At 46.7% G+C, this 23,243-nt stretch overlaps 1 protein-coding gene across 12 annotated transcripts in view; it reads right to left on the reverse strand.

Annotated features, from left to right (window-relative positions):
• Positions 1-617: 617 nt before the first annotated feature.
• SCAMP2 (secretory carrier membrane protein 2) overlaps positions 618-23,243 on the reverse strand; it is a 32,039-nt gene continuing 9,413 nt past the window's right edge. For 4 of the 12 annotated variants that reach the window (XM_023753125.1, XM_023753128.1, XM_023753126.1 and 1 more), the window contains exons 2-9: positions 18,611-18,679; positions 17,613-17,708; positions 15,763-15,884; positions 15,149-15,277; positions 14,299-14,533; positions 12,659-12,760; positions 2,338-2,455; positions 618-2,124 (exon numbers count right to left, since the gene is read on the reverse strand). In XM_023753125.1, the coding sequence (XP_023608893.1) occupies positions 1,990-2,124; positions 2,338-2,455; positions 12,659-12,760; positions 14,299-14,533; positions 15,149-15,277; positions 15,763-15,884; positions 17,613-17,708; positions 18,611-18,654 (981 nt within the window). In that variant the 5' untranslated portion in view covers positions 18,655-18,679 and the 3' untranslated portion in view covers positions 618-1,989. Of the gene's footprint in view, positions 2,125-2,337; positions 2,456-12,658; positions 12,761-14,298; positions 14,534-15,148; positions 15,278-15,762; positions 15,885-17,609; positions 17,712-18,610; positions 18,680-23,243 lie in introns of all 12 variants that reach the window. The other 8 variants (XM_023753122.1, XM_023753123.1, XM_023753124.1 and 5 more) reach the window with 6 other exon arrangements.

A 23,243-nucleotide genomic window follows, 5' to 3' on the forward strand; every position in this document is an offset into this window, starting at 1 on the left:
TTTAAAAAATTTAAAAAAGTATAATGGAAGAGGCCAATAGTTATCTCAGGAAGGGACTTTCCCCCAGGGGTGAGAGGCTTAGCCTGTCACAGACCAGCCAGAGACGGGGGAGGGCAGTGTTATGGGTTGGCTCAGCGAGATAGACCACCGACTCGGAATTTAAATTTTAAGAGCCTTTATTAAGCTGGCCAGCTGACTACCAGCTCTGTCCCTCTCGTAAGAGTCCCACAGCTTGCAGTGCTGTCCGAGAGTACAGCAAGACCTTTTATCTGCAAAGACTTCAAAGTATTTTTTAAAAAAAGAAAAAACAAACTGCAAAGAGGTTCATTAGCCGTTCCTGGTACTGGCAGGGTAAAAAGTTTACATAAAATTTACAAGCAGGGTCACACCTGGCTGGGTTCAATCATAACACATTGCTTTTCTGGCGAGATAATTAGCAATTTTTCTCTCCCATGGTCCCTGCCCCTCAGCCTACTTAGTAATTCTTCTTTGTCAGGCCCCTGCCCCTAGCACAGGCAGCATGTTGACGGACCCCTCACACCTACAGATAGAGCACTTCAGCCACTACTCCTGGGGGCCATGCACATCCATCCAAGTCCAGCAGACATTAGAGCCAGTGTTGTCTGAAAATGTCTTTATTTAAGCACAAAATTGAAACAACATATACATTTGTACATGGAGAAAAAAAGTACCAGAAATTTACAAAACCTTGGTCACTGTCATTAAATCATCATTCAGTGGCTCTGGAGTGGAGTGGGCTATAGACAGGGCTGCCTCTGGATTGGCCTGCTTTTTGAGAAGTTCCCTCAGTCCACAGCAGGGCAGGGTGCAGGTGTTAATGGTGGACTCCTAGGTGCTCATCACAGTGACACGCTTCCTGGGGAATCCCTAGGACTAGTGGAAGGTGACCTAGACTCTACTCCTACTCGGGGTATGGGAGAACCCTGGAGGATGAGTCTGGAACCCTGGCTCATGAGACCAGTCTGAAGGATTCAGTTCTGAACTGATTCCACCTGCCCTTCCTAAGAGTCATACAAGCTAGATATTGCTGATGTGGGAACAAATGGTTAGAATGTGAGGCCAAGGTAGAGCACAGCTGTCCCCCAGGAGAAGAGGAAATCAAAACAAACGGACAAACAACCCACACCGGGACAGTCACACACACTCCTCCTAGAAGATTGTTAAAGGCTGGGCAGGACAACATAGGTTGTCCTCTGTTCCTGCCCATCCCCAAATCCCAACCAACCCCAATGCACATTCAGTAAGTCTAAGGAGGGGAGGGTTCAGGGAGGGCCCCAGATGGCACAGGGTGCTGCCCACAGCTGGAAGGTGCAGGGGGCCGATAGGGCAATGAATCTGTTTGTGAGAGACATGAAGCAGAGAAGAGGCTGAGGAACCGGCCAGAGGTTCTGGAAGCCCAGAGACCTAATCAGAGTGATCTGGGGGAACAGAGCTGTCCACCAGCCCATGCCATAGCTCATCTAAAGGGGAGCCCTTGGGAGGTCATCCCAGCCCAGCAGGAAGGGAGGGCAGGACTATGGAAGCCACAGGCTGGGGCTGTGAAGCCAGACTCAGGCCAGGTTTCTAGGGGATGAGTGGAGGCCCAGGACCCGGGCAGAAATACAACGCCAGCTGGGTGGGCCCAGGTTGGCTAGTGATCCCAAGTGTGTACATATGTGCATGTGTGTGTGTGTAGGGAAAAGAGAACTTCAGTCCCACTGCTTCAGAGGGACAAAAGAATCCTACCAAACCACCACCAGAGAAGAAAAAACTTTTTTTCCCCCTTTCTCTTATGTAAAAAAAGTTCCTGTCCCACCCTCCCCTTCCCTTGGGTGGAAGGGAAAGCTGGTTGCTGAGGAAGGAGGAAGAGCCACAGCAAGACCCTCTCCAGGTTTGTGCTGGCCATAGCACTGCTTAAGGCACCCACGGAAAGTGCAGCTCAGAAGGCAGGCAGGAAAAATGGCTGGGGCACAGGGAAGAGAGTCAGGACTAATTCCCTTGGAAGGCTCCTCGGGCAGCAGATGAGGCAGCGCTGCGGAAGGTCCTGTTGCTGAAGATGCCCTGGGAAAATTCCTCTTGAGCTTGCTGGAAGCTGGCCCCAGTCCGGCGGTACAGAGAGTGCACCTGGGGAAAAAGGCTGTGGTAAGAAAAGCCTGTCCTGTAGGCCCACAAGGAACCCATGCCTGCCTGACCTCCCACCAGAGCCTTGGAGAAAGCCACTGGACGTTTGGGGACATAGGAGTCCCAACTGCTGTAGTGATGAACACCCCCATGGCAAGGCTGGAGAGAGGAGCCTGCTTCCTCAGGTTAGCTGTTGGCCCGGCACCCACCACTCACCCGCTTTAGAAGGAAGAGTGAGAGCACAGCACAGAGTGTGAAGAAGCCAGCTACCACCATCATGATGATCGACACAGCCAAGTCTTGCTTCAGCGTAGACAGGGCTGCAATCCAACCACTACAAAGGGAAGAGGAGGTGAGAGGGTATAGTAGAAGTGGGCCCCAGAGGTCCTATGAGAGGCTTTTCTCCACTGCCCACATGGAATCTTTGGGCCATGTGAGATCTGGAAGGGATGTGGCTGCTGACCTCAGTCAGGAGCAGCACTTTACCTGCTGTTTTGGGGACTTGGGGGGATATGGAAAGTATGGCTGATCATTCCCAACGGCCCCCCTCTGAAAAAGAGAACTATTGGCCAACGAACTGCATTCATCCTATCAGCTCAGCTCCTCCCACTGGGGCACAGGGACAGGCTCCTCTGCCTGCGAACATGTCTCCTTCCTGAGCTCCAGCTTTTTCATCTATAAAAGGAAATATCCTCATACTTCATGAGTTAAAAACTTACTACCAAGCTGCAGTTAACAAAACAGTGTGGTACTGGCATGAGGACAGACATATACAATATAGAGGTTGATGGAATAGAAATAAGAGCCCAGAAACAAACCCACACATCTACCATCAACTGGTTTTCACAAGGTGCCAAGACCACTCAATGAGGAAAGAATGGTCTCTTCAGCAAATGGTGCTGGGCCCTGGCCAGTGTGGCTAAGTAGGTTGAGCATCATCCCATGCACCAAAAGGTTGCCGGTTTGATTCACAGTCAGGGCACATGCCCAGGTTACGGGCTCCATCCCTGGAAGGAGGCGTGCAGGAGGCAGCTGATCAATGTTTCCTTCTTATTGATGTTTCTCTCTCCCTCTCCTCTTCTCTCTCTTAAAATCTTTTTTTTTTTTTTTTAAGGAAACTCTCGCAGACATTTGCTATACAGGCAGTGTTGCCTGGGGGGAAGACAGCTGAACAACCCTATTGGAAAACACCTTGCCCCAGAGTGTTTCTGAGGCCCATTAAGAGACTGAGAATAACAATTAGCCTCCAGGCAGAAGCAATTGCCCCCACCCCTTGAAAAAACTCTCACCACACCTGTGGACAATTGCCTGAGGGCTATTCAAGACAGAATCCTATCAGGCTGTAGGCAGAGGGGTCTCTGGAAGCATTGAGTCTTTGCCTGATCTAATTAGCTAGAAACAGCATTTGACACTGTCCTGCACTAGAGAATGAGAGGGGTAGCAGATCTACCTAATACAGAGTCACAAACCCAAACAGGCAGCCAAAATGAGGAGACAAAGAAAAAACCCACAAATGAAAGAACAAGAGAATTCTCCAGAAGAGATAAATGAAATGGAGATAAGAAATTTATTTGATATAGAGTTCAGAATAATGATGGTAAAGATGCTCAACAGCATGAGAAAAGATATAGTAACTATAAAAACAGAAATAAAAATGACATAGCACAAATAGAGAACACACTGGTTTTGTTTGTTTATTTTTTAAATATATATTTTATTGATTTTTTACAGAGAGGAAGGGAGAGGGATAGTTAGAAACATCGATGAGAGAGAAACATCGGTCAGCTGCCTCCTGCACAACCCCTACTGGGCATGTGTCCGCAACCAAGGTACATGCCCTTGACCGGGATTGAACCTGGGACCTTTCAGTCCGCAAGCCGAAGCTCTATCCACTGAGCCAAACCGGTTAGGGCCACATTTGGTTTTTATATTTAAAATATTTTTTCTTGAAAAAAATAAATTTTCACTTCTAAAAACAATCTTATAAAACTTAAAAAAAAACCCACACACATTGGAAGGAATACACAGCAGATTAGGGGAAGCTGAGGGTCAAATCAGTGAATTAGAAGACAGAGTTGAAAAAATCACTCAACCAGAGAACCAAAAAGAAAAAAAAATTTAAAAGAACAGGAGGACAGCTTAAGGGAGCTGTGGGACAACATGAAACCTAACAATATTCACATAATAGGTGTGTCAGAAGAGGCAAAAAGGGAGAAAGGAATAGAGAATGTGTTTGAAGAAATAAGTGTAGAAAACTTCCCTAACCTAGTAAAGGGAAAGGTCACACAAGTTCAGGAGGCACAGAGAGTTAAAAGTAAGAAGAACCCAAACAGACCCACACCCAGACATATCATAATTAAAATGCCAAAAATTAAAGACAAAGACAGAATCTTAAAGGCACCAAGAGAAAAGGCAAACTATTACTTACAAAGGAGCTTCCATAAGGCTGACACCTGATTTCTCATCAGAAACTCTACAGGCCAGAAGGGAATGGAATGAAAGTACTCAAGATAATGGAAAGCAAGGATCTGAGACCAAGTTTACTATATCCAGCAAGGCTATCATTAAAAATAGACGGTCAAATAAAGAGCTTCCAAGACCAAAAAAAGACTAAAGGAGTACATCACCACCAACCCAGCATTACACAAAATGCTAAAGGGACTGCTGTGATGAGAAGAAATAGAGAGAGAAACCTAGGCATACAGAATTAAAATGGCAATAAGTAAGTACCTATCCTATCTAATAAAAGACAAAAAGGGTAATTAACTGTACCTCCGCTATGCTTCCCATTGGCTAATCAGCGAGATATGCAAATTAACTGCCAACAAAGATGGCGGCCGGCAGCCACGCAGCTGAAGTGAGCAGGAGGTTTGCTTGCTCCAGTGATGGAGGAAGCCAAGGTTCCCTGCCTGCCGCCACCCTGCTCTAAGCTCCGAAAGCAACAAAGTTTCAATTATAGAAGCTAAACAAATCCCAGATACCTGCTTTCAGCAGGCCACGGCCTCAGAGCTGGAGCTAGCAGGACGGCAACAAAGTTTCAATTATAGAAGCCAAACAAACCCCAGATACCTGCTTTCAGCCAGCCGCGGCCTCAGAGCTGGGAACGCCAGTGATGGCAACAAAGTTTCAATTATAGAAGGTAAATAAATCCCAGAATAAAAAAAAAAGAAAAAAAGGAGAGGCTGGAAGCTTCAGTTGACGGCCAGCCTGAAAACAGCCCTCAGCCCCTCACCCAGACTGGCCAGGCACCCCAGTGGGGACCCCCACCCTGAAGGGGGTGTGGCCAGCCTGAAAACAGCCATCAGCCCCTCACCCAGGCTGGCCAGGCACCCAAGCGGGACCCCCACCCTCATCCGGGACACCCTTCAGGGCAAACCAGCTGGCCCCCACCCATGCACCAGGCCTCTATCCTATATAGTAAAAGGGTAATATGCAAACTGACCCTAACAGCAGAAAGACTGGGAATGACTGGTCACTATGACACACACTGACCACCAGGGGGCAGACGCTCAATGCAGGAGCTGCCCTCTGGTGGTCAGTGCGCTCCCACATGGGGGAGCTCTGCTCAGCCACAAGCCAGGCTGATGGCTGCCAGTACAGCGGTGGTGGTGGGAGCCTCTCCCGCCTCCTCAGCAGCACTAAGGATGTCCGACTGCAGCTTAGGTCTGCTCCCCACTGGCAAGTGGACATCCCCCGAGGGCTGCTGGGCTGCCGGAGGGATGTCTGATTGCCAGCTTAGGCCCAATCCCCTGGGGAGCAGGCCTAAGCCAGCAGGTGGTCATCCCCCGAGGGGTTCCAGACTGAGAGAGGGCACAGGCCGGGCTGAGGGACCCCCCCCCCCAGTGCACAAATTTTTGTGCACCAGGCCTCTAGTCAATAATAACCTTAAATGTAAATGGATTAAAGGCTCCAATCAAAAGACACAGGGTAGCTGAATAGATACAAACATGACCCAACTATAGGCTGTCTACAAGAGACCCACCTCAGAACAAAAGACTCACACAGGATGAGAGTGAAGGGATGGAAAAAACTTTTCCATGCAAATGGAAAAGAAAAGAAAAAAAGTTGGGTAGCAATGCTTATATGTGACAAAATAGACTTCAAAATGAAGTCCATCACAACAGACAACAAAGGTCACTACATAATACTAAAGGGATCGATCCAACAAGAGGATATAACCCTGGGAAACATAATGCACCCAATATAGGAGCACCTAATATATAAAATAACTTCCAGAGGACTTTAAAGGAGAGATCAACAATACAGTCATAGTAGGGGACTTTAACACCCCTCTCACTTCACTGGATAGATTTTCCAGACAAAAAATTAACAAGGAAATAGTGACTCTAAAGGATACACTGGATCAGATGGAGTTAACTGACATTTATAGAACATTTCACCCCAAAGCTGCAGAATGTACATTATTCTCAAGTGCACATGGATCATTCACAAATATAGACCACATGTTAGGACACAAACCAAGTCTCTACAAGTTCAAGAAGATTGAAATCATATGAAGCATCTTCTCAGATCACAGTAGAATGAAATTAGAAACGAACTACAGTAAAAATACCCCAAAACATTCAAACACATGGAGGCTAAATAGCATATTATTAAACAATGAATGGGTTACCAACAAGATCAAGAAAGAAATAAAAAACTTCCTGGAGCCCTAACTGGTTTGGCTCAATGGATAGAGCGTCGGCCTGGGGACTCAAGGGTCCCAGGTTCGATTCCGGTCAAGGGCATGTACCTTGGTTGCAGGCACATACCCAATAGGGAGTGTGCAGGAGGCAGCTGATCGATGTTTTTCTCTCATCGATGTTTCTAACTCTCTATCCCTCTCCCTTCCTCTCTGTAAGAAATCAATAAAATATATTTTTAAAAAAACAAACAAAAAAAAAACTTCCTGGAAACAATTGAAAGTGATCACATAACAACCCAAAATCTTTGGGACAGCAAAAGCAGTCCAGAGAGGGAAGTTCGTAGCACTAAAAGCCTACCTCAAAAAAAAAAACAAAAAAAAAAAAACAATAAAAATTAATAATAAACTAATCCTAAAACTTAGAGAACTAGAAAGAGAACAACAAGAAAAACCCAGAGTAAGTAGGAGGGAGGAAATAATAAAGATTAGAGCAGAAATAAATGACATAGAGACTAAAATTATAATATATATATATATATATCAATGTAACCAAGAGCTGGTTCTTTGAAAGGATAAACAGAATTGATGAACTGTTAGCCAGACTCATCAAGAAACAAAGAAACTGGACCCAAATAAATAAAATCAGAAACAAAAGTAGAGAAGTAACCATGGACACCACAGAAATACAAAGGATTGTAAGAAAATACTATGAATAACTGTATGCCAACAAACTGGACAATGTGGATGAAATGGAAAAATTCCTAGAAAAATACAATCTCCCAAAACTGAATCAGAAAGAATCAGGAAACCTGAATAGGCCAATAACAACTGAAATAGAAGCAGTAATAAAAAAAACTTCCAGCAAACAAAAACCCAGGTCCGGATAGCTTCACCGGGGAATTTTACCAAACATTCAAAGAACTAACACCTATACTCCTCAAGCTATTCCAAAAAATCCAAGAGGAAGGAACACTTCCAAGCTCTTTTTATGAGGCCAGCATTACCCTAATCCCAAAACTGGATAAAGACACTACAAAGAAAGAAAATTATAGGCCAATATCCCTGATGAACATAGATGCTAAAATCCTCAACAAAATATTAGCAAACTGCATCCAGCAATATATTAAAAAGATCATACACCATGACCAAGTGGGATTTATTCCAGGGATGCAAGGCTGGTATAATATTCGCAAATCAATAAACGTGATACATCACATAAACAAACTGAAAGACAAAAATCACATGATCATATCAATAGACTCAGAAAAGGCATTCAACAAAAATCCAACACTCATTTTTTTAAAAAAATATATTTTATTGATTTTTTACAGAGAGGAAGGGAGAGGGATAGAGAGTCAGAAATATCGATGAGAGAGAAACATCGATCAGCTGCCTCCTGCACATCCACTACTGGGGATGTGCCCACAACCAAGGTACATGCCCTTGACTGGAATCAAACCTGGGACCCTTCAGTCTGCAGGCTGACGCTCTATCCACTGAGCCAAACCGGTCAGGGCTCCAACACCCATTTTTGATAAAAACTCTCAGCAAAGTGGAAATAGAGGGCACATATCTCAACATGATGAGGCCATATATGACAAACCTACAGCAAATATCATACTCAATGGGCAAAAACTAAAACCATTTCCCTAAGAACAGGAACAAGACAGGGATGTCTGCTTTCACCATTCTTATTCAACACTAGAGGGCCAGTACACGACATTCGTTCGTTCAGTTGGGGCGGGGGGGGGGGGGTGTCCCTCAGCCCAGCCTGCGCCCTCTTGCAGTCTGGGATCCCTTAGGGGTTGTCCACCTGCTGGGAACGCAGCTCAGCCAGAAGACGGGTTCACTGTTCCTTAGCGCTTCCTCGGAGGCGGGAGAGACTCCCACCACCACGGCTGTGCTCACCAGCTCTGAGCCCACTGGAGAGCCAGGCTTCTGGCTGAGTGGCGCCCCCACTGTGGGAACGCACTGACCACCAGGGGGAAGCTCCTGTGTTGAGCATCTGCCCTCTGGTGGTCAGTGTGCATCATAGCAACCGGTCATTCTGCTGTTTGGTCAATTTGCATATTAGCCTTTTATTATATAGGATAATACTGAAAGTCCTAGCCACAGCAATCAGACAAGAAGAAATAAAAGGCATCCAAATTGGAAAGGAGGAAGTAAAACTCCCATTATTCGCAGATGACATATTGTACATAGAAAACCATAAAGACTCCACCAAAACACTACTAGATTTAATAAATGAATTTGGCAATGTAGCAGGATACAAAATCAACACCCAAAAATCGATGGTTTTTTATACACCAATAATAAATTCTCAGCAAGAGAAACTAAGCAAACACTTCCATTTACAATTGCAACAAAAAAATTATGACATTTAGGACTAAACTTAACCAAGGAGGCAAAAGACCTGTTCTCAGAAAACTACAGGAAGTTGAAAAAAGAGATAGAAGAAGATATAAACAAGTGAAAGAATATTCCGTGTTCATGAGCTGGTAGAATTAACATCATTTAAATGTCCATACTACCCAAGGCAATCTACAGATTCAATGCAATCCCTATTAAAATACCAACAGCATATCTCACAGGTCTAGAACAAATACTCCAAAAGTTTATATGGATCCAAAAGACCCCGAATAGCTGTAGCAATCTCGAGAAAGAAGAACAAAGTTGGAGGAATCACAATATCAGATATCAAGTTATACTACAAAGCCACCCTAATCACAACAGCCTGGTACTGGCACAAGAGGAGGCATATAGATCAATGGAACAGAACAGAGACCCCAGAAATCAACCAAGCCGTTACACTCAATTAATACTTGACAAAGGAAGCAAGAGCATACAATGGAGTCAAGAGAGTCTCTTCAATAAGTGATGTTAGGAAAATTGGGTAGGTATATGCAAAAAAAATGAAACTAGATCACCAACTTATACCATATACAAGGATAAACTCAAAATGGGTAAAAGACTTAAAAGTAAGATGTGAAACCATAAAAGTCCTAGAAGAAACCATAGGCACCAAAATCTCAGACATCTCTCATAGCAATATGTTTATCAATACATCTCCTAGGGCAGTGGTCGGCAAACCGCGGCTTGCGAGCCACATGCGGCTCTTTGGCCCCTTGAGTGTGGCTCTTCCACAAAATACCACGTGCGGGCGCGCACGTACAGTGCGATTGAAACTTCGTGGCCCATGCGCAGAAGTTGGTTTTTGGAAAGGAGATAGACGAAACAAGTATACAAGATGAGTGTGGATGGGAGAGTTGGAAGGGGTCGACCTCAGCGAACGTACCTCAATCAGATTGAGGATGTTTTTAGCAAAGGCCAGCTTAGGAGTACCTTAATTAAGTTAATAACAATGTACCTACCTATATAGTTTAAGTTTAAAAAATTTGGCTCTCAAAAGAAATTTCTATCGTTGTACTGTTGATATTTGGCTCTGTTGACTAATGTGTTTGCCGACCACTGTCCTAGGGCAAAGGAAACTAAGGAGAAAATAAACAAATGGGACTACATCAAAAGAAAAAGCTTCTACACAACAGAAGAAACCATCAACAGCCCTAGCTAGTTTGGCTCAATGAATAGAGCATCGGCCTGTGGACTGAAGGGTCCCAGGTTCGAGTCCACTCAAGGGCACATGCCCTGGTTGCAGCTCGATCCCCAGTAGTAGGCATGCAAGAGGCAGCCAATCAATGACTCTCTCTCATTATTGATGTTTCTCTCTCTCTCTCCCTTTTCCTTCCTCTCTGAAATCAATAAAAATAAAAAAATAAACCATCAACAAAACGAAAAGAGGCCCAATGTATGGGAAAATATATTTGGCAGTTATACATCTGATAAAGGGTTAATATCCAAAATATATAAGGAACTCCTACAACTTAACAAAAGGAAGACAGACGATCCAATTAAAAAATGGGCAAAGGACCTAAACACTTCTCCAAAGTGGATATACAGATGGCCAAAAGACATATGAAAAAAATCCTCAAAGATCAGCAGAGAGATGCAAATTAAAATGTCAATGAGGTATCACCTTACACCTGTCAGAATGGCTACCATCAACAAATCAACAAATGACAAGTGCTGAGGAGGATGTGGAGAAAAGGGAACCCTAGTACACTGCTGGTGGGAATACAGACTGGTGCAGCCACTGTGGAAAACAGTATGGAGTTTCCTCATATGGAACTGCCTTTTGACCCAGTGATCCCACTTCTAGGAATATATCCTAAGAAACCCGAAACACCAATCAGAAAGAATAGCTAAGATCTGAAAACAGCCCAAGAGCCCATCAGTGGATGAGTGGATAAAAAAGCTATAGTAAATTTATACCATGAAATACTAGGCAGCTGTAAAAAAAAAAAAAAAAAAAGAATTTCTTACCCTTTGAGACAGCAAAGGAGGGACCTGGAGAGTATCATGCTAAGTGAAATAAGTCAGTCAGAGAAAGACAAGTATCACATGACATATGGAATCTACTTAACAAAATAAACTAATGAATGGAATGGATCCAGAGACATGGAAGCATTGAACAGAGTGGGGAATCTCTCGGAGGGAAGGCAGGGGAGGGTGTGTGGGTGGGAGGTAATCAACCAAAGATCTTGTATGCATATATGTGTAACCCATGGACGCAAACAATAAGGGCCTGGGGTGGAGGGAAGGGGTAGCCTGGAGGGGGTCAATGTAATACTTTCAACAATGAAGATTTTTTTAAAAGAACTCATAAAAAAATGGTGCTGGGACAACTGGATATCCACATGCAAAACAATTAAGTTGGATTCCTTACTTCAAAAATTAATTCAAAATGGATCAATGACCTAATAATAACTCAAACTATAAAACTTAGAAGAAAACAGAGGTATCTTTTAAAATGGTTTAAGTGGTACATAAAATGGTATATTTTATGTTATGTGTATTTTACAATCAAAACACAGTGTAAGGAGGTGAGATGAGAAAGATATTGGGAGGCTGGAGGCTGCAGAACTCATCCAGGTAGGCCTAGGCAGGGCAGTGAGGGGCACAATCATCCCTGTCCTGGGTGCAAACAGCCGTTATTAATCATAGCCTTTCAACCAGGATCTCACTTAGGGTAATGAGTAATGTAATTGGGTCACCATATACAGACAAAAGGGGTAGGTTATAAACATGGTGAGAAGGAAGAGGGGTGGTGGAAAGGCAGTATGCACTTGGCTCTGAGTTCAAGGTGATTCAGCCCCTCCCTACTGCTCTGTACTTGCCAGCTCCACTGGAGAGATGAGACCAAAATAGTGCAGCCCTTCCAGGCTCAGGCTTTTAGCCAAGTGCCAGCCTGACCTTTCTGTAATGTTCCCTGTGCACTGAGGCAGAAAGGAAAACATCAACCATCGGCTTTTATTTCTGAAACTAATATTGAGTGGAGGATTGTAGCACCCAGGAAACTCAAGCCAGCTGTCTGCTCCAAGAGAGCAGCCAGAGGAGCCACCCAGGAGAGGCTAGGGCTCCATCTCCTTAGGTTACAGGGCCTCCAGGAAAGTCACAGCTCAGGGTCTGCAAAGACCAGGGCATCCATCAGCAGCTGCCCAAACCCAAGGGCATGTATGGAACCTGTGGAAGTAGCACCAGTTTCTAGGAGGGTGTGATAAGAGCAAAGGAAGAGGCTGTAATCCAGTGTAAGACACAGCCAGGTAGCCTAAGGATTCAGGCCATGTTCACCCCAGAAAGTGGTGAACAAGGCAAGACAGTGAGTGGCTACTGGTAAAGAACTGGAGAGGGGGCTTGAAGACAGATCCAAGCTGGCCCAGTTACCACTCTCCCTGCTATGGTGGAAGAGGGGCCCTCAGAGGCTGGCAAATAGGGCAAGAGAGGCTGAGTTGAGCCTCCAAAGAACAGTTCCCTCTGTACTGCCCCAGGTCTCACCTGTCCCCCAGGTTAGGGATGCCGACCAACTGGATGACATAGATCCCTATTTGACAAAAAAATACAAAGAAGAACACGAAGAAGCTGAAAGAGTTGTCCGACCTGTGGAGAGAAGGGGGAAACCAGAAGTCACAAAAGGGCTTGGGGCTCATCCCACAGCATTCCTCATATGGTCTGACACTCCTCCTCACCAGAAGCCAGAGGCAGAATAGGGGGGAGTAAACAGAGCACTAGAGACTCAGTCACACTGTCTACAAACCCACAAGCTGTAATCAGAAAGGGCTTGCCTTTCACTGCCTTCCAATCTAAGGGGACAATACTTAATCCCTTCCTCAAAGAACTAATGAAGTTGCTTCACCAAAGGACAATAGAAAGAGTGTAACAGTCCATCTTCCGGAGTACTTATCTGCATTTCATAACAGGGAAGAAAATCTAAGCCAAAGGTATAAACCTCTAATAATAAAACTGTAGGCCTGAGTGGCAGGAAAAGTATTTGGGAAGTAGAAACACTAGACAAAACTGGTGTTTTGAGCACCTCCATTTCCATGTCCATGAGGGCTAGAATACAGTGAGGGTTCAAGTCCTCCCTGCTGAGTGCATCCCAGCCCTGACAGCATCAGCTCTGAGGCACAATTCCAAAAGCCCTAAGGGTCTGTAAAGTGGATCCATTAAAGTCCACAGAATCTATTCTCAGCCAGCTGGTCAAATACTGGCATTTAGCGATGCTCCACAGTTACTAGGAAAGTAAAGGGAGGGGCATAAGTAAGCATGGAGAGATAAGCTATTAAGAGCGTAACTCAGAGTCTGACTCTATCATAGAATACCCTAGAGCAGGGGTCCTCAAACTACGGCCCGCGGGCCACATGCAAATACAAATATTGTATTTGTTCCCGTTTTGTTTTTTTACTTCAAAATAAGATATGTGCAGTGTGCAAAGGAATTTGTTCATAGTTTTTTTTTAAACTATAGTCTGGCCCTCCAACGGTCTGAGGGACAGTGAACTGGCCCCCTGTTTAAAAAGTTTGAGGACCCCTGCCCTAGAGCAACAATTTTCAACCTTTTTCATATCATGGCACACATAAACTACTAAAATTCTGTGGCACAACAAAAATATACTTTTTGCCAATCTGACAAAAAATAGGTATACTTTTGATTCATTCACGCTGAACAGCTACTGTGTTTGCTGCTGTCATTTTTTTATTTGACAATCTAAGGGAAAAGAGGTCAGTGCCCAAGACTAAATAGTCAAGTACTGCATGTTTTAAAATGCTTGCAGCACACCGGTTGAAAATCGCTGCCCTAGAACCTTGGAAGGAAGCTGAGGAAGTCCCTTCCTCTTCCCAGTGACTGAAATCCTCCTGCACCAAACAGACTGGGTGCAGTGGAAGGACAAGTAAGGCTCGTGCTCCCCTCTCTAGGTCTCCTTTCCTGGTCCAAGAAGAGGGCCCAAAACAGACCTTGGGTACAACTGAGGAAAATGGCTCCTGATCCCTGCCAACTCTGGCTGTGGGTGGGAATGGGAAGTGAATTTCCCATGATCTATTCTGCTCTGACTGGAATGGGATCCTAGGGCTCATGGCCTTGGCTTGCTACCTGGGATGCCAGCCATATACTCCCCCCCTTGTCCCATCCCCACTCACCTGAAGGCCTTATAGATGGGTCGGTACCAACAAAGGAAGGCACAGGGGGTGAAGATCACGAACCACAGGATTGAGAGGCCAAAGTCTACTCCTTTGCTGCTGTCGACTAAGAACCAGGCCAGGCAGGCAAGCAGGTTCAGAAACAGAGTCACTGAATGCACTGTGGAAGGGGGGGAGACAGACGTGGGCTGGTGCCAAGGTGGCTGAAGGGCTCCCGGATATGTCAAACTATCCCCTAGAAAGGAGATGAGGTCCATGCTGTCAGGGCAGCTGCAGCAAAAGTAGAGGACCTCGGTCTGTACCCAGGCAGGACTAGCTCCTGTCCTTGCTTTTCTGGGACCTCAAAACCAGGGACCAAACCAAGCTCCTCAGAGGTGATGGGACAGCCCAGGTATCTAAGGGGTGGCCATGGAGAGGGCGCAGACCCAATAACTGATCCTGGGGGAATGGAGTCCTTCTCTAAGCAACTCTTCCCTGGCCCTGGATGGTCCACAGGGTAGCAACAGGGAGTCTTTTATCCTCACTCCTAGGAGCCCAGGGGTCTGTGGAGAGGGGAAGCCTCCACCGAAGGAGAACCTTTTAGTGCAATGAGCTCCCCAAGAACTCAGAAGCCTCCAGCTAGTCTCACCCTACTTGATGCATGGTCTGCACTCGCCCTTGAGGTCGGAGGTTCCCATGACAGGAAGCAGTCTTCAGAGGGCCAATTATGTGGGCAAAGATCCCCACCCCAGCCCAACCAGCACTGAGAAAGGCTGGAGTCTGCCAGGGAGGACCAGCCAGAGCATAGACAAGGATCTCAAGACACAGTCCATTTCAGCCCTAAGCTCAGAGGTGCAGGAGCTGGACTCACACATCCAGAGATAGTAGAGCATCTTGCATATTCGCTGGTAGTCAGCAGGGATCTCTGTGGAGAAGTCTTGATAGAAGCAGGGCTTGACAGGGCACCACAAAGGCAGAGGCGGCCAATTGTTCTCTCTCACTGTGTAGAAGGAGATAACAAGATGAGGCCCAGCTTATGGGCCAATTCAGGACCCCCAGAGGGGTGTCAACAAGTGGGGTTCAGGGTATTCATGGATATAAAGTAGGAAGGAACAAGGATGATAGGACATAAACACCCACACGATCAGTGCAAGATAATGGACCCCAAATGTACTGGGAAACACAGAGGTAAACAGCCTAAGTGATTATTTTTTTTGAACAGCCTATAACCAAGGAATAGTGGGGCCAGTGCCCCCATTCTTATCAAACAATTTTACAGCTGAAAAGGAATGCAGAAATAATCTACACCCATTAAGGTTACACTACAGGTCTCCTGACTTCCACTTACTGCTCTCCCCAGGACCAACACCATTCTAAGATGATCAGGAGCTCAGCAAAGAGCTGAGGCTGCCCCAGGAACAAGCAGGCTGAGGGAACTCTCCTGCACCAGGACGGGAACCCAGGACCTAGTGTGGCCTCCCTTACCATGTAAGTTGGCCACAGTGTTCTGCAACTCCCGCTCTTTTCGTTCTAGCTCGGCTGCTTTCCTGTCCAGTTCTTCCTGCTGCCGGAGTAGGCTTGCCTGGGCTGCAGAGGCCACAGCCTGGAGCAAAAAGGGAAGTGGAAGGCAACCAAACATGAGAGACAGAGGAACAGTGTTGGCCTGACAGGAAGTCACAGGGCCCGTGCCCCATGCAGGGAGAGCCAGCTGGGAGTTCCAGGGGTAGTCCCACCCCCTCCAATGTCTTGGGCACCTGAGACCACCAAAGAGAGGCCAAGGGACCTGTCCCCTACTGCTCTTAAAACACCTCTGTGGCCACTTTGCCATTATCAGGGTTCTCCTCTCCCCTTCATTTTGAAACTTGAGATAAGAGAACCATTCTCCATACTGTAGTCCAGGCCAAGTTCAATTACATTGACCTTTGGGGTGATAGCAAAGGGCAGAAGGCTTCACAACAGACTGTCCTGTAGTCAGAAACCCAGAGACCTAAGCCTCACTTGAGAGCCTGGAGGGTGTGTGTGTGAAGGGAAACAGTGCAAACCTGCCAGAGTGAGTGGGATGGGGAAGCATTTGAGGCCATACTCTGTGTACCTGGAACCAGAGGGATGTATATTCAAGCACCTGCACCTGCTCCATTCCCAGGAATTGCCCCCTGAGGTCCACCGGAACTGTTACTGGCTACATCCCAGTACAGCCCCTTAAGGTTGGCCCTGCTCTGCCTGGCTTTGATGGTGTGCAGAGTCAAAGCTTTATCCCCTCTCCAGGCAGAGCAACGCCTTTGAGTGAAGCAGCTAGAGGACTCTACGTGAGGCTGAGCAGAGCTGGGTCCAGAGTTCCAGCCCAGAGCCCAGTTCCTCCAGAAGGCTACAGTCCTTTTTAGGGAGCAAATACCAAACTGGTCATCTCACAGGATGATAAGCCAGGCATATGTGTACATACATATGTGTGTTCTCTATCTCTCCAAAATGAGTTCTCCAAAGAGCTAAGGCTACCTTCAGGAGGTAAATTTCAGGCACTAGGGGTAGAAGCAGGAGCAGAATTGACCACGGTGAGGGTCTTAGCCTATTTCTCCAAGTCTGTGACTTCAGTTGAGCTGGACCCAGGACCCACCACCCAGCTGAACAAGAAAGTCTCTGCCTCTAAGCCTTGCCTCGCAGCATTCTAGGCCATGGGTGGGGCCCAGGATCCCAGGATTCCAGGATTCCATGCAGGGGCAGCACTTTCAGAGTAAGTCCGGCCAAATGACAGGAGCAGCCTGGGGCCCACTAGAATCCAGGCATCTCGCCCTCACTCACGCTCACCTATACTTTGCCTACCTTTGGAAGCTTTTGCATGTAGCTGTCTCTGAGAATACTATCTCCTCCTAGTAGCATCTGCCTCTCTGAGAGCTCGCTCACTGCCAGGAAACTGGTAGGCAGGAACTTGCTGGCCTGTCTAAGGAGGAGCTGCAACATACAACTCCACTGAGGATCATGCTCACCAGGGGCAGTGAGGAGCGTGGGGTAAACAGTGAGGCAAGGGACAGAGGGTTGGGTACCAAGCAGACAAGATTCACGGTATTTGGTGAAGGGACAAAGATACCCAGAAGCCCAGCCTGGTGAGTAGGGCTTATTTTTTGGTGCTGGCAGTGAGGTGGGGGGGGGGGGGGGGGGTTTATGTGAGGAGACCCTCCACATCCAAGTGACAAACCCCAAAGAGATTATTAAGAGGCCCTTGAAGGGAAGCCAGAGAATAAGACCCCCCTGCCCATCCCGATCTCAGGACTCAGCTACTAGTCTGGGTGCTTCCCTTTCTGGAAAGGAGAGGCAAAAGGGATCTTTGTCAACAGTACCTGGGGGGTTGGCTGGGTTGGTTCCACTGAGGGCTGGAGAACCGCTGGCTGCGAGGGCCCAGGGAGCTGGGTGACAGGAACCGTTGTTGCTGCATTTGTCTGCTTGGGACAGATTAAAGGAGTGAGGTGAGTAGGACACCATTAGTTGGCCATGTGGGAGGCAAACCCACAACAGGGAGGGTGATATGCCCCTGCCTATGAGGAGTACTCCCTCTGGATCTCCCTCTGTAGCTTTTCAGCCAACAAGCCTCAGGCTCTGAGCAGTGTGAGGCCTAACCTAGGATCCCTGGCCTTTTTGGGTCCAGAGCTCCTGGCACTGCCCTGCCCTCTTCAGGAGGAGCCCAGATCATGGACTCTAAGAGGAGAATTGGTGGCTTCCTCATCTTACCCCCACCCCTCAAGTTCACATTAAGACTGTCCCTTTGAGCCCTAGTCAGTTTGGCTCAGCGGATAGAGTGTCAGCCTGAGGACTGAAGAGTCACAGGTTCGATTCCAGTCAAGGGCACATGCCTGGGTTGCAGGCTTGATCTCTTGTAGGGGGTGTGCAGGAGGCAGCCGATCAATGATTCTCTCTCATCATTAATGTTTCTATCTCCCTCTCCCTTCCTCTCTGAAATCAATAAAGATATATTTTTAAAAAAATAAAAGACTGTTCCTTTGAGCCTGGCCACTGTGGCTCAGTGGTTGAGCATCAACCCATGAACCAGGATGTCACGGTTCAATTCCCAGTCAGGGCACATGCCCGGGTTTCAGACTCGATCCCCAGTAGGGGGTGCACAGGAGGCAGCCAATCAAATGTTTCTTTCTCATCATTGATGTTTCCATCTCTCTCTCCCTCTCCCTTCCTCTCTAAAATAAATAAAACATATTTAAAACAACAACACAAAAAGATTGTCCCTTTGAGAACTGCAGATTCTCAGTCTTGCCAAGGCTCCTTGCCCCAGAGACCCCAGCACCACCCAGAGGACCCAGGGACTCATAAAGAGGACATGCTCACCAACCTCTGAGAAGGGGTTGAATTCAGCCAGGCCACCTTGTGGAGCATTGGTCAGCTGGGTCACAGAGGGATCCTGAGGAGGTAAAAAAGAGCCATTAGACACTGAGGAGAAGGAGAACAGACATAACCACCTCAGGGCCAGCAGGCAATCCCAGGGAGCCGGCTAACTGAGGCCGCTGATGGCCCTTCCTAGTGTTCTGAACAGCCTCTTCTGAAGACTCCTGTGCCCGGCCCCTGCCACAGAGAGCTGCAATCTCTTTCCTCTTTCTGGAAAAGGAGGGGTTCAGCCCAGATGACTTTCCAGAAGATACAAAGCAAGCTTTATACTCTGAGGCCTGGGAATCAATAGAAAAAAGGTGTTCTTGTTAGTGCCCTTCATGGATTCATAACGGTTCCTAGTATTTACCTCCAGGGAGTGGGGTTTTATGGTGGGGGTGGGGGTGGGGGTGAATGGGTGGATATTTTTCACTTTATAACCTTTCTGTAATGTTTTATTTATTATTTTATTCCTCTTATTTTTAAAAGGACAGCTACAGGTCTTAGAACAAAAGCATACTGCTAGGTGCTAGTGCTGACTGATTAAATCAAGCGTGCTTACTAGGAATAAAGAGATATAAAGGGCTCAGATAAATAAGCCAGGGAAATGTTTTTGGTTATTTTTTTCTCTCGATTCTTTTAAAAAATACAAAAAGATCCTCAGAACACAGCTTGTCCTAAGTGTTTAATCTTCCCTTTCCCATCTGATCTCTGCCAAGGCCAGCCCTGCACAGGGCTCCCTGCCACCCTCTTCACCCAAGCAGCCTCCCGGCTGACCTGAGGCCAGTCTGTCTTCATCCTGCCCTCACCCAGCAGAGCTCCTACACTCTCCCCCTTCTCCATACATATAGGTATGGGGCTCGGGTTTAGCTCAACACAATGCCTGGGTTTTGGGAGAAACAGCTGTAAAGAGTAAGCAGATTGCCACTGGACTCTGTCAAGGACCCTGTTACAGGCCTCACCTAGGCTCCCCTGTCTGCACACTTCACCCCCCATCACTCACTACTCATCCAGATGCTCCTGTCCTTCCGGCCCAGCCTCACCTCCACCAGGAAGCCTCCATAAGTTGGATTTTTAAACACAATGTTAACATTAAATAGGCCCCATGGAACCCCCTAATTTTTCTATATGGAAAAAGACAATAGGGTCACCATAAACAAATCCTGTCTCCACTAATAGGCTGTAAATTCTGCACCAGGTGCCTAGTTCATACTCTGGCTTCCCAGTGCTTCGTGAAGGTCTGTGTAGAGCAGAAGCTCAAGTAATGTCTGCGAGTAAGTGCTGCATGTTGTAGGCCTGGGGTGGGCAAACTTTTTGACTCGAGGGCCACAATGGGTTCTTAAACTGGACCGGAGGGCCGGAACAAAAGCATGGATGGAGTGTTTGTGTGAACTAATATAAATTCAAAGTAAATATCATTACATAAAAGGGTACGGTCTTTTTTTTTTTTTTTAGTTTTATTCATTTCAAACTGGCCGAATCCAGCCCACGGGCCATAGTTTGCCCACGGCTGTTGTAGGCCCTCTGCTTTCTCTAGGAGGCACTGCCCAAATGCTAGGGCATAGAGAAGGAGCATCTGCATCACAGCAGCAGCCTTGGGGCCGAGAAACACCTTGCCTGGGAAGAGGAGCCTGGAACAGGAACACTATGGGAGACAAGGATACTTCCCATCTGAGAACACCTGGGCTCTTCTGAAAGTTGTGGGTGGCTTCAAGAGAAGCTGAGGCCTAGGGATAGAGGTAGGGAGGAGGAGGGACTGAGGAAGGGAGCTAACATTTACTGAGTGTCTACTATGTGCCAGGCTTACCACACCAGGATGCTACTGTGAAATTCTAGTCACCCCAGAACTGGCCACTGTGTCAAGCCATCCAAAAAGAAGGTTCTACTAGCCTCTCTCAACCTGGTTCCTCAAGAGAATTAAGCCCTACTATCCTAAGGCATCCACTGTCTGCCATGACTTGACTTCTCTCCCGTGCATCTTGAACCATCCTGGTTATATCCCATCCTTGAGAGAATGGAGAAAACAGTCAATCAATTTCTGTGTCCTGTGGCTCAGCTGAGGATCCCTGGCTGAGAAAAGCTACACCCTCTCCTCCTCATTCCACCTCACGACCACCCTGTGAGGGAGGAGTATTAATAGTTTGCAGCTGGAGAAAGCCTCCACTCAGAGAGGGGAAGCAGCTCGTCCAAGATTTCAGAAGTAGTGCTGAACCTGACTCTGAATCCAAGGCTGTCTGTCTCCAAAGACAAAAGTGATAAACCTGGGAGGGAAAGACCCAGTTCTACCTTGTTTAGCAGTGCACCCCCAAAACCTGGAATAGCGCCTGACAAATGGAAGGTGCACCATCAATGTGTGGTTGAATGAACCCCACTCTAGAAGGACACTGACGCGGGCACTGTGAGTGACGGGATAACTGCTTCTGCTCATTTCTTTATTCCTAGGCCTCAGAGAAGTCCTTCTTGGGAAACACCCTTTGTAGGACACATGCAGAGGGTCTTGTGACTAAGAACCACACTGACTGGCCTGAATGAGGATCCTCAGCTTTTACTCTGAGTCACAAATAAGAAGTCAACAACAGCAATCTTCTTTTCCACTCACCGAGCATTAACTAATTCATAAGTGGGTCAAGTAGTTATTTAAAAGGACAGTGAGCCCTAGCTGGTTTGGCTCAGCGGATAGAGCGTAGGCCTGCAGACTGAGGGGTCCAGGTTTCAATTCTGGTTAAGGGCACACGCTCAGGTTGCAGGCTCGGTCCCCAGTGGGGGGGGGGGGGATGGGGGCTCGGTCCCTAGTGGGGGGCATGCAGGAGGTAGCCGATCAATGATTCTCTCTTATCATTGATGTTTCTATATCTCTCTCCCGCTCCCTTCCTCTCTGAAATAAATAAAAATATATTTTAAAAATAAACAAGCAAACAAACAAATAAATAAATAAAAGGATAGTGAGAGCTAAGTTTCACCTACAAAGAAGTAACCTAAAACCCCCTCAATGCCAAAGGCCCCAGACTGGCTAATGCCTTTTACTTAATTTATAACAAAATGCTCCTGAACTCATTTTCATTCAGTTAACATTAGGTACACACTAAGATGAACAAGGCACAGCTCTTGCCTTCTGGAGTCCACGATCTGGTAGCTGAGACATGCACAAGAACCCAGGGCAGGATGAAGACAGGAAGGGAGGAGAAGAGAGGTCTAGGCAGGGCTTTGAGGAAGGTAGGGTTCCAAGAGGAGGGGAGGAAGGTGAGCAAAGGCCCAGTGAGTAAGGCTCACCACAGCTCTGGGGCAGGGGAACACTTCCATGTCATTAGGGTGTGAGGGACCCAAGAGAAAAGAGGCAGAGTTAGGCTGGAGCTCTTCCAGGAGGGGCCTTGAAACACACACTGGTTTTCCGTGGTTTGGCAATGTCTTCCCACGTGGTTCACAGGTCCTGCTGTGAGCTAGCTCTCTGGGACTTTTCCTTGTTTTCCCATCCTACACTCTACCCAATAAACCCTACTGTGGGGTTTATTTCTGGCTCCAAATAAACATTAAATAAATACCTTATGGGCTAAAAAACACTCCGCCATTCTATCTGGGAGGCATGGAGTCTCTAATACTTTAGAAGCTCTGTGAAGTCCTATTTGCTTTAGAGGCTATGTCACAGAACAAGAAAAAACAATCACCCCCAGACAGGCTGACTGGGTCCCAAGTGTACCAAGAGCCACAGTTAACCTTGGTACTTCGACCCAGAACCTAAGAATTCATCCTAAAGAAATATGACAAAAACATAAAAATCTGTATCTGCAAAGACATTTATTGCACCAGTATTTACAATAGTAGAAAAAAGCAGAAAACAACTTAAATATCCAATGACAGTAAGCACAAGCATGTTTTGGTACACATTCCCTCGATGGCCGAAGCAGCCATTAAAAATTACAGCAGTGGCCCTGGCCAGTGTGGCTCAGTTGGTTGAATGTCACCCCACGCATCAACGGGTCATTTGACTCCTGGTCAGGGCTCATGCCCAGGTTGCAGATTCAATCCCCAGCAGGGAGCATGCAGGAGGCAGCCGATCGATGTTTCTCTCTCTCACTCTCAAATCAATAAAAACATATATATATATATATATAAAATTACAGCTATGAACACAGGGAGCAATACAGCAATACATTTTGTCCAAAGTACTCATGAAAAGAGACTGGCAGGAAAACACATCAAAATAATAATAGTTGCAAAAGACTGGTAGAAATGGATGCCTTAATTTTATTTTCCATCATGTGATTGTTGCTTTTATTTTAGGGAAACACATACTTTTAAAAAGAGCCTGTGTCATCCTGGGCCTCCCTCCCTGCCACAGACAGTGAGTCTGAGCCGCCAGGCCTGGCTTGGAGGCCCCATGACCTGGTACAGCACAACCTGGCACAGCACCTCTCTCAGCACAGTCCATGCTCAGTCAAACTGAGCCACTCACCATTGCCTTCACCTCTGTCTGTTGCTACAGTACAAACCATTCCACACCAAGCACAGGGCGAGGATACCAAGGAAAAACATTGGTTCCTGCCCTCAAGAAGCAAATACTAGTACAGAGCACAAAACAAACCAAGGCAGAGATAGCACACAGT

This window comes from Myotis lucifugus, unplaced genomic scaffold, assembly GCF_000147115.1.
Source record: "Myotis lucifugus unplaced genomic scaffold, Myoluc2.0 scaffold_41, whole genome shotgun sequence".
Lineage (NCBI taxonomy): Eukaryota > Metazoa > Chordata > Mammalia > Chiroptera > Vespertilionidae > Myotis > Myotis lucifugus.